Raw genomic sequence first — 11,608 nt, forward strand, 5'->3', positions numbered from 1 at the left:
GTGCTGGCGGATGGCTAGACCTCGTCGACGTGATACTAAAGGGCACGTTCTCGTTGCATCTTTAAGCTGCATTTCTCATATTTTGAGGGAGCCTGAACATCTCATGTGTTTAGGGACCATCTGCACTAAACCATCTGAAATTAACCTTTTTTCTACAGAGCTGTAGGTCTTTTAGGTCTTTTCTTATTGATATGTAGGAAGTATTTTTTTAAAGAAATCAACCTTTTATCCGCAGTGTGAATTTCGATTTTTTTCAGTCTTTCAACCTTATGGCTATTTTATGGCAGGCAGAAAATTTCATTTTTATATTTAGCAATCTTTTACATTTCTCCATCTTTTCTGGGTTTGGAAACAAACTTAGGAAAGCCTTCCCCAACACGAGGCTATAAAAAGTGCCCCAGGGTTTATTCCAGTAATTTGTGGTTCCACTTCTCTTATGTGAAATCCGATCTGCTTCAGATTTGGTTGTGAGGCATATATCCAACTTTAGTTTATTTTTTTCCCCAGATGGTTACCCAACTGTCAACACTTTTTACTGAGTAATTCATCTGTTCCCCAATGATCTGAAATGCCATCTTTATCATAAAATAAATTTCCATGATTTACTGTGTCTATTTCTGGCCTTTCTAGTGTGTTCCATCGTCTGTCTCTTCATGTAACGGTAAATTAATGTTTAACCTCTACAGCCCCCAGAGATGCAGAAAGTGGACGGGGTGCTTCGGGGTAGGGCGCAGGGAGGCTGGAGGATGGGGGTTCTGGGGGGCAGGGTGGTAACGGTCACCATCTCGACACCGGTGATGGTCACAGGTGTGGAGGGTTTATCCAGCTGCACACGCTGTGTGCACTACGTACAGCTTCCCCCAGGTCTGTTCCACCTCAGTAAAGCTGTGCTAAGAAAAGGGAAAGAATATATTAAAAACAACAACTTTCTATAGGTTTTTAACTTTGAACATCGGGTAGGGCTACTCCCTCCCTTGTCCTGGCTACTCTTGCTTTCTGCTCTTCCGTGTGAGCTCTAGGATCAGCGTGTCCAGCTCCGATAATACGGACACACGGCGCATCGGGGACACCTCTGCGCAAACAGGCGTGTCCTGCTCCACGCGTGGTGAGGACGGCTGCAAGCGCTCACAGGCGACAGTGCACTGGAAGTGGGCACGAGCTGTTGCTGGCTTGGGGGAGAGGGAATCATATTCCAAAACTAACATTTTAGTTCTAGGCAGCTGGGCCCACCCCACGGGGGGCTCGCGCTGCTCTCTACACAGAACAACCTACAGGAGGCGCTGCTGACACGGGGTCCTGGTCCCTGTTATTTCAGACCCCCGCCGGATCACCTCAGCTGAGCTCTCCCTGGCAGGGGACCCCGCCGGTCCAGCCCTCGCCCTCAGGTGCGCGTCCAGCCTTCTTACCGGAGGGAAGGGCACGCGGGCCAGAGCACAGAGAGAGTAACTCGGCTTGAATCGCTGAGACGTTTATCATCGTTTTTCTTAACACAGAATGCAACCATACGAATATACCTCGTTTCTTTTCATCCTTACCCCAGAAATCCTCCTGCGGTTTTTATCCCTGACGAACTATAAAACTGTGCCAAAAATTAAAGTCAAGGAAGTGATTCAGAAAAGTGAAATATTATAATTTAAAGTATTTTAAGAGCAAGTGCTGGAGCAGATGGCATGAAGGGTGTGGCCGTCGTCAACAAAGTTTGCCTTCAGTAAAAAGAACAGCCTCTCTGCTGGATCCTAAGAAACAAATGGGTATCTTCATACCTCTGTGTGTCAGATGAATGGTTTATCATCTTGAAGTAAGACTCTATTTTGAGAACAGAAGAGACCCTTTGATGCCAGGTTAGCATCCTGCTGTGTAATAAGTACTGAAACGCTCAGGTGTCAAAACTTAAAACACTCTCTACGCTTAGGATCTTTAACCAATCCTACCGACTCTCACGTTCTAAGTAGCACAAGTTCTTTATAAAGTAGCAAACGACGACTCCCCGCGGGGGCCCTCTGTAGCCCCACTCCTCCTGCGCTCCCGGACGCCCAGCCCCTCCCTCCCCAGGCGCCCGGCCTTCACCCCGCGGCTGACACTCCCCTAACCCCCCGCGCACCCCATCTTTCCCCTCCGGCGCCCACCCGCCAAGCCCCCGCCACGGCTGGACAGCTCCACCTCCGACTCCGAAGACTCACAGCCAGCCCCAAAGCGCCCAGTGCGGGGACACGGCTGCGCGGCCTCTCGTCCCGGCTGGGCGTGAGGACAGGTGAAAGGCCGACCTGGGCGCCCTCCTTCTTGAGCAGCCTGCACTTCCAGACGCCGGCCCTGCCCTGCTGCGGGCTTCCTGCAGGCTACTCGCCCAGCTGCCACGCCAGGTCACAGGCTTCTGTCCTTTCCGTCCTACCCCCGGCCAGCGAGGCGAGGCTCCAGCGCCCACCCTGCTCTGCATCGCGGGACCGACCTTCCCACCAAGCGTCCCGGACCCTGTTCGGCTCCCGCCCGGATCCCAACAGATTCCAGAAGGACGTCGCACGCCTGGCCCCCGCCTTCCCCTTGGTCTGTCCTCACCGTGGACGATAGGACACTCCTTCCTGCATCGTGTTCGCTCAAAAACTCCACTCTAGGACCCTAGGGCTGCCACCCCACCAACTGGCTGCGCACAAACTGAAGTCAGACGGTCCTGGGCAAACGGCTCCGGTGGCAGGGCAGAGGGACAGCGACAGCAGCAGCGCACGGCGCGCCTGGCGGTCAGGGGCTGGGGCCCCGCCCCTGCGGCCCCAAGCCGCCCGCCCCCTTCCCGCCCCCGTCTCCCCCTCCCTCACAGGTCCCCACGAAGGGGCAGCTCCCACGTCGGCACCTCGTGACCTCGCCTCTAGGCTCCGGTGGTGGACCAGGATGGATACCTGACCGCAGGGACACCGGACACAGGCGCGGGATTTGGAGACCAGGCAGACGGAATCAGGCCAGGGCTCGAACTAAACCGTCAGAGAGAACCAGGGATGGGATGATGAACCACCAGCGCTAGCACCACCTGACCTTCACCTCCAGCCCTGCAGCGGCTCCTTTCTGGTACCAAACGTGGTGTGTCTTTTCCAATGCCAACCACTTCTCCGACCCTCTGACTCCAGCTGAAAGTCAATCCTATTCGTTTTGTTTGTTTTTTTTAATAAATTTACTTTATTTTATTGTTATTGATCTTTGGCTGCATTGGGTCTTTTTTGCTGCGCACAGGCTTTCTCTAGTTGCAGCGAGCGGAGGCTACTCTTCGTTGCGGTGCACGGGCTTCTCATCACGGTGGCTTCTCTTGATGCAGAGCACAGGCTCTAGGCACACGGGCTTCAGTAGTTGTGGCTCGCAGTCTCAGTAGTTGTGGCTCGCAGGCTCTAGAGCACAGACTCAGTAGTTGTGGCGCACGGGCTTAGGTGCTCCGCGGCATGTGGGATCTTCCCGGACCAGGGCTCGAACCCGTGTCCCCTGCATTGGCAGGCGGATTCTTAACTACCGCGCCACCAGGGAAGCCCCGTCAATCCTATTCTGACACCAGCTCCTGGGGTCAGCATAGACCCTGCAAGTTAAGGGCTCAGTCCCACAGGACTGCCCCACTCAGACACCTGCAGCAGTGGGGTCCCCAGGCCACCAGCACTTTTGTCCACCAACTAGAAATTTGGGGGTTTGATGAAACAAGTCACAGAACTCAGGAGAGCGCTCCACTTCCCATTATCAGTTTATATAAAGGACACAACTCAGCAGCAGCCCCGTGGACAAGACACGCAGGACGAGGTTGCGCGGGGGGGGGGGCGTACATGCCCTCCGGGGGCCAGGCGGGCACCACCTCGCGGCGCCTCCATGTCCAGCAACCGGGAAGCTCCAGAGCCCATCGTCGGGGGGTTGTATGGAGGCTCTATCCTTGGGAAGGTTGATTAAATCCCTGGCCATCGGTGATCAGCGCAATCTCCAGCCCTTCTCCCCCGCCAGGAGGTAGGCAGGGGTGGCGGGATGCAGGTGGGAGTGAAAGTTCCAGCTCAACTCATGGCTGGTCTTTCCGGCACCAGCCCCCATGCCAACACCATCTGGAGGCCCCAGCCACTGGTCGTCCCATTAGCTCACAGAAGACACTATCACTCCAGCTGTGGACCAGGAACCACGACAAAGACCTCATGCGTATTTTTTTTTCAACACAGCCCTGAGCTGAGCTTCTACCTGGTTTGGGTTTCCTCCAATACCTCAAACTCCCTCTCTCTCCACTCAGCAAGCACGCACCTTCCCCCAGTGCAGGGCGCCCACCGAGCCCTCCCGAGGCCCTCGTCCCTGGTCGCATCCCCCCGCCCCAGAGCGGGCCGTTCCCACTGCACCGAGCTGGTCCCGTGCTGGCAGGTCCCACGGTCTACGGAACAAAGCCCAACTCCCAGGGCATCGTCCAGGCCGGGCGCCCCCCCCAGCTTCGCCAGCTGGCATCGCCCGCCCCACGCGCCGGGGATCCTGCAGGATTGGCTTCCACGCGGGACACGCTCTCCCCTCCGCCCAGAATGTCTCGCTCCTCACGTGCCAGTCCCTTCCTAACGCTTAACATCCCGCGGGGGCGAGCCTCCTCCGATAAGTCATTTCTGAATTCCGGAAAGGCGCAGCGATCCTCTTTGCACCCCACCCCCAATCTGGGCTTACAAAATAAACTAAGACACACACGGAGCATGCGTCTGAGGGTCCGTCTGCCTCGCCGGACACAAGGTCCGGAGGCCAGGAACTGTCTGTCTGACCTCTGTCCACACAAAGCCTCTGTCCCAGGCCTGAGCCTGGACCCGGATGGTCAATGAAGTTCAGGGACAGTCCTGGAAACGGAAGTCAAGTCCACTGTAAGGGAACACGACACACTGACTGAACTATCCAGACTAAGTAAAAATGGGGAACGCTGCTGTGCTGAGGACGTGAGGAAATACGTCTAAAGTTGGAACCCATTTTCGGCGCTGCTGGTAACCTCTCTCTGAAATGGTCCAACTCCAAGAAGGGTGACAAATCGTATCAGATAAACTGCTCATCATTTGACCTAGTAATTCCACCTTGGGAAAAATATTTAAGCAACCAAAACAGAGGGGGAGAAAAAGAAATTCACTGCAGCACGATTTTTAACACCTAGAAACAATAAAAACAGTCAAGGATGGGGAGGTCCAGAGGAATCTCTGAGTAGCCCCCAACGGCGGAATGCTGTCTAGTTATTAAAAAGGCAAATCGGCAGGAAATAGGAAGATGGGGTTTCTAGGAAATAAATCTGAGAGAAAATAACAGAATATGGGAGGAATGCAAGAGTCCAAAAATAAGGATGGTAGTAAGTACAATGTCTGTGTGACGGAAGGTTGTAAGACTATTTAAAAATGTTTAAGAATACTTAACGTGAAAAAACACTCAAAATGCAATAAGTGGAAAAAGCAGGTTACGAACAATATAAAGTATAACCTCATTTTCTAAAATAACACTATATAAATATATATTCATATATTTTTAAAATTACAGGATGTAAGGCACTCCATGTAGGTTTTCTGTAAATTAGATAATTTAACAATTTTTTATAGATCGTTAGAGATAACTGTTATAGATATACATAACTGTTATAGAGAGTTGCTAATCATAAAAAGCAGAAGAGGTGAACCTTTGAAAGTAGACTTTTAAAAATATAACTATAGGGGGTTTCCCTGGTGGCACAGTGGTTAAGAATCCGCCTGCCAATGCAGGGGACACGGGTTTAAGCCCTGGTCCAGGAAGATCCCACATGCCACGGAGCAACTAAGCCCGTGCGCCACAACTACTGAGCCCACACGTCTAGAGCCCGTGCTCCACAACAAGAGAAGCCACCGCGATGGGAAACCCACGCACCGCAACAAAGAGTAGCCCCCCACTCGCCGCAACTAAAGAAAGCCTGCGTGCAGCAACGAAGACCCAACACAGCCAAGAATAAATAAAATAATAAATAAATTTATATTTTTTTAAAAAAATATATATATATATACATACACATATATAAAACTATAGGGAATTCCCTGGCAGTCCCATGGTTAGGACTCCGTGCTCCCAATGCCGGGGGCCCAGGTTCGATCCCCGGTCAGGGAATTAGATCCCGCATGCGTGCCGCAACTAAGAGTCTGCATGCCGCAACTGAGACCCAGTGCAGCCAAAATAAATAAATAAATAATAAATAAAAATAGAACTACAGGGACTTCCCTGGCGGTCCAGTGGTTAGGACTCTGTGTTCTCACCGCCGAGGGCCCAGGCTCAATCCCTGGTCGGGGAACTAAGATCCCAGAAGCCACGTGGCATGGCCAAAAAACTAAATAAAATTTTTAAAAATAAAAAATATAACTATTTAATCCCTGTGTTAGAATTTGCCCCCAAGACTTCCTCTAAATGCTGAATGAGATATAAGAGAAGCACCCTGTTCACTTAACAAATGAGAAAATTAAACCTCCTATGAGCTAAATTTCCCTAGCCCCAAAATGGCCTTTTGACTTTCCTCTGTAAACCGGGAGTGAGGTATTTACCCTGGAGGCTGAGGGGGCAGGGAAGGGCCTGCATTCAGGCCAGGAAGCCTCCAAGGAACAAGACGATTCAGGAAGATAACCTGTCAGAGTATCCTCGCAGGGCCTCGGGTGGACAGTAAGGCCTGAAGAGTCTTGTGAAGTGCGCATAAGAAGTATCAAATGGGGGTTAGAAGACTCATCAGTCAAAGCACTAATCAAGGGAATCCACACTTACCTCGTTGGCTCTTTTGATTATTTTATCATCCACGTCCGTAATTCCCATCACCATGATGATGTTGCACCCAAAAACCCGGGTCAGGATCCTTCGAATTATATCAAATCTAACGTATGAGCTGAAAGAAAAAAATGTTAGGGCATCTTTAAAACCGAAAGTCGACACTGTGACCTTCAAAAGCGTGCCGTACATTTAGTGATGCCGCACGTTGAGTGGGAGTGCGTGATATCAAGGACCGTTCCAAGGACAGCTGAGAAAAGGAAAAGTCTTTTACTGACTGGCCCATGTGGGTCTGCATGAGAAACTGACAAAGGTGCTGCCTCAATTTCAGGACACCACATTAGCATTTTTAACTTTACAGGCGTTGAGTTTATATCTATTCAACTGTATAAAAAATTCCCTTGTGATGCAAGTTCAGGAGGTGGTCAAGATACTGAGAGCTTTAACCATCCTTGTTCGTGTTCTAGAATAACTAATGTTTCACCGTGACAAGAGACAGAAGCAAATAATGACAAATCAGGACAGGGACAATCCCATCAAAGCTGGATAAGATCCTTCCTAAGAAACGTGCACACAACTGTGGAATACAGAAACACCAGCTTATGGACAGACTGCACAGGGGTAATTCAGACTTGTGAAAGCAAAAGGGTTTAACATCTAATATCCAGTTAAAATCTCAAGAAACTAGTTTCCCATGAAAACAACCTTAAAACTCAGGGTCAGCTAATCTCATGCTCACCTCTGTTATCCACACGGCCCAAAGTTGAGCTCATAAAATCATTTTCCCGCGAAAATGAGCCTCATTATTGTATCCCTTGAACTCCCAACACCCACCCGCCCCGGAGAGAGCTGAGGCCAAATTCCAGGGACAAGAATCTCCAAAGCTCCTTCTCAAGGAGCTAAAAGGTTAAATATCCTTTGAAGCCTCAGACTGCTTATTTATGAACTGGGCAAAATTCCACTATGTCATAGGGCTGCTGTACATGATCTTGGTGCCTGTGCAGCAGGAATTCCAGCTAATTCTTACTATAATTATCATCAGTGTATCCCTCTTTGTCGAGTCAGGAAAACTCTACAAGAAATGAGATTTAAGAGAAAAAGCTAACAGGAACCTAAAACAGAGTGAAAAAAGAGTCGAATCACATGCGCAGCCCAGAGGACCTTGGGGGCTGCGGGTCCCTGACACCTGCATGGGGCTGCTCCCCGGCGCCTCCACAAGCACCGTGGGTACCCTGAAAGCCCAAGTGCAGGGCCAGCTCCCCTGGCTGAGGCCGCACGCCTAGCGGGGAACCTGGACTCGGCAGACACCCGCCTCCCCCTCAGCTCAGCACTTCCCAGCCAGGGGACCTGTCCCCATTTACACTCTGGGGATGAGAGCACCGCCACCTGGTGCGGTCAGAGGATATCACTGGCTGGGGTTTGCGCAGCGTTTAGAATGGCACGTAGCAAGAGCTGTGTCTGTTAAGTGTCTGTCTCTTTTTTTTTTTTTTTTTTTTGCGGTACGCGGGCCTCTCACTGTCATGGCCTCTCCCGTTGCGGTGCACAGGCTCCGGACGCACAGGCTCAGCGTCCATGGCTCACGGGCCCAGCCGCTCCGCGGCATGTGGGATCTTCCCGGACCGGGGCACGAACCCGTGTCCCCTGCATCGGCAGGCGGACTCTCAACCACTGCGCCACCAGGGAAGCCCAAGTGTCTGTCTCTTTAACACAAAGGCTGGCAGGGCGAGCCGGGAGGAGAGTGTGGAGACAGGAACCTGGAGAGTGAGTAGGGACAGACCCGCGGAAGGACACGGTCCTGGGCTTTGGGATTTTAAACTTTACTTAAGAGCAGTGGACCGTGCCTGATGGTGCCTGACCATCCCCGACCATCCCTGCCCCCAAGATTACAACCTCTTGAGAAATCTTGTAGCACTTAGGGTTCTACCTCGCAGGGACACCCCAAATTGAGGACTCTCCCTGATGACGTGCCGCTGAGATGCCCAGAGTGGTATCCTCAAGGGGGGCCTAGGCGAGGGAGTCAGACAGGAGGCTTCTGGGATGTTGATGACGTTCTGTTTCTCAGTCTAAGAGCCATGAACATGGTCTTGGCCGTACACTGAAGATCTGTACTCTTTTCCGTATTTGTAAGGACAGATACAAATTACAAATGAAAGGCCTGATTCTGCTAGTTGGAAATAAGGGAGAGGCTCTGCCCTACTCCCCCTTTCTTTCAGGATTTCTTCCTCAGCCCTTTTAAAATGTACCTAAGTGCTTCCAATGGCTAAACAAGCCTCTGTCAGTCTCATAACTCAGGAAAGTTTCAAGGACCTGGGAGCCTTCACTTTGAAATGAAGTTACCAAGAATGTTCACCACCCAATGGGAGGGGCCTAACCTGTGCCCGAATCCACACTACAGACCTGCCTGAACCAGAGAGCTGGGCCCACTCAGCTCACACAAGACTGCAAGTCCCTTCTGTCTCTGCAATCCTTTCAGCGAGCTGCCTGTGCGTCCCATTCTGGTTTAATTCTTATTCGATAGTAACATTGTTTTCTTTCTCTTTTGCCTTTGTGGAGACGTTTTCCAGGGTGGGAGATACAATAACCTGTACTGTTTTCAATATTTCCCCCAACATATTTAATACTTCAATAAAGAGATCAAAATATGCTTTTTATAATTAACAGTTAAGTTAGCCCAAAGTGAAGGAAAAAATGACTCCTAGACTATTTACTTTGTTATAACACACACAAAATGTTCAGATCTTGCTGGGTGATATATAAAGTTTTGAAAAACGTACTGAATAAAGGTGACTTTTAATCTAGATCTGAACAATAACAAGTTTAAAAGATGCACAAGAGAAAACATGAGGAAAAGCAGCAACTTCAACAAATGTAGAAGGTAGCACATTACCAGGTGGAGACAAGGGGCACGTGGAGGTCAGAGCCCCAGGGTCCACCCCTGCTCTCACACTTCCTAACATGTGACCTCCCTCAAGAACTAACGTGTTACCTATCCTCAAGAACTGGGGAGCCTTCACCACACTTTCCACCTCAGGGACTGGGGTAAGCAGCACTTTATGGGAGTTATTTCATAAAATTGTGAAGATTCAAAAAGATGGATACTATTATCCCCACCTCAAAGATGAAGAAACCAGGACTCAAAGTAATAAAGTGGGGGACTTCCCTGGTGGTCCAGTGGGTAAGACTCCGCACTTCCAATGCAGGGGGCCCGGCTTCGATCCCTGTTCCGGGAACTAGATCCCACATGCATGCCGCAACGAAGAAGTCCGCATGTTGCAACTAAAAAAGATCTCACGTGCCGCAACTAAGACCCGGCACAGCCAAAATAAATAAATGAATAATAAATACGTATTTTTTAAAAAACAAAGTAATAAAGTGGCCTGTCCAAAGCTGGGAAGTAAATAAGCGATGGGGGCCAGAAATAACTCGTGACCAGCTGATTCAAGGGCCCTTGGAAAGGCTTCATCTCACTACCCAACAAGAAGCATCTGATTCCAAAACAGGTCCTTCTTCACTGCTCCTCACTGCCTCCCTGACCTTCCTCACCTGTGAAATGGGACCAAGCGAGACTGTGACATGTATGCTTCCCACGACACCTGCAATACTGTAATTATTCAGCATTCTCAAGTTGCCACTTGAGGGATGGCAAAAACATGCAAAGGCTTTTTCTTTCCAAAATAAATGGTCCCTAAAAGTGTGAAAATTCAACCTCAGGACACTCACCAAGCATGACCCAGGTGTGCATGATCGTAGACAGTTGGTCCACAGCTATACCTAGGAACAGAGTTAAAATCCACCATGTGAAACATATTTGCAAGAAAAGGCACCCCACTCTCATTTATGATCATCATATAATCATGCCTTTTTCGAAAAGTAACCACTTTGGGGGAATGCATAGCCGGGGCTGTATTACACTTGAATCGCTAAATGCACAGCCGAACCTGTGAATCACTATGACTTTAAACATGCTTTTATCACTTATTAAATGCTTCCACCTGAGAACCCAATCCCGCTTTCCATGCAGAGGCCCCGCCTCCGAATACGCTGGGTCCACAGCCCTTCCCGCCCTACCTCCCGCAGCACCCCACCCACCCCCAATCCCCGGGGGCTACCAGGAGGCGGTGTCCGCGCCGCTCACGATCAAGGGGTCTTTCCTCCTGGTGAGGCTGTTGTACACCGTGACGCCCGTGTCGTAGCCCGCAGGCTGCAGCCAGCCCTGCCCGCGCGACCCCGACGCCGCCCGCCCCGGCCGCGGCCCCGGCCCCAGGCCCAGCGCGGCCCGGAAGAGCGAGGAACCCACGGGGACCCCGCGCGTCCGCAGCATGGCTGCCCCGCGAGCCGGGCGCAGATACTCGCCAGCCTCACCCACTCCGGGAGGGGCCACCACGCCCCGCCCACACGGAAGGGGCCCGGTCACGCCCCGCCTACCCCGGAAGAGGCGGTCGGAAAGAGGCCGCCCCGCCTCCCTCGGGCTGTCCGGAGCCCGCTGCGGCGCAGGGGGAGGGGCAGTGCCTCAGGGTGGGGGAGGGGAGCGGCAGGCTAGGGTGGTGTCCCCGCTCCGGGCCGCGCGCAGGCCGAGGCGTTCCGCCCTTCTCAGCGCGGGACTGAGCAGAGCCGGTGCAACCCGGGCCTGGGGACGGGCCCACGCGCGGTCGGGCCCGGTTCACGGGGCGGGCACCAGCTGCCGGCTCCTCGCCTGCTGGCGAAGCACGTCTGCACCCCAGCGCAGCACACAGAGCACGTCTGCACCCCAGCGCACACACTCTGTCTCCGCATGAAAGAGCGAAGCTAGGACACCACCCATTGATCAAGTACGCGTAGTAGGAAATGTCTGCCTGAGATTCATTTTAAGATTAAAAGTTATGTCATCTCGTCTCTTGAGAAC

At 51.7% G+C, this 11,608-nt stretch overlaps 1 protein-coding gene across 2 annotated transcripts in view; it reads right to left on the reverse strand.

The window, feature by feature from the left end:
- CARS2 (cysteinyl-tRNA synthetase 2, mitochondrial) overlaps positions 1-11,047 on the reverse strand; it is a 35,722-nt gene extending 24,675 nt beyond the window's left edge. For both annotated transcript variants that reach the window (XM_060129185.1, XM_060129186.1), the window contains exons 1-3: positions 10,836-11,047; positions 10,447-10,497; positions 6,727-6,844 (exon numbers count right to left, since the gene is read on the reverse strand). In XM_060129185.1, coding sequence (XP_059985168.1) covers positions 6,727-6,844; positions 10,447-10,497; positions 10,836-11,047 — 381 coding nt within the window. The remainder of the gene's footprint in view (positions 1-6,726; positions 6,845-10,446; positions 10,498-10,835) is intronic.
- Between the last annotated feature and the right edge of the window lie 561 nt (positions 11,048-11,608).

Source organism: Lagenorhynchus albirostris, chromosome 18 (assembly GCF_949774975.1).
Source record: "Lagenorhynchus albirostris chromosome 18, mLagAlb1.1, whole genome shotgun sequence".
In the NCBI taxonomy this organism is placed as follows: Eukaryota; Metazoa; Chordata; class Mammalia; order Artiodactyla; family Delphinidae; genus Lagenorhynchus; species Lagenorhynchus albirostris.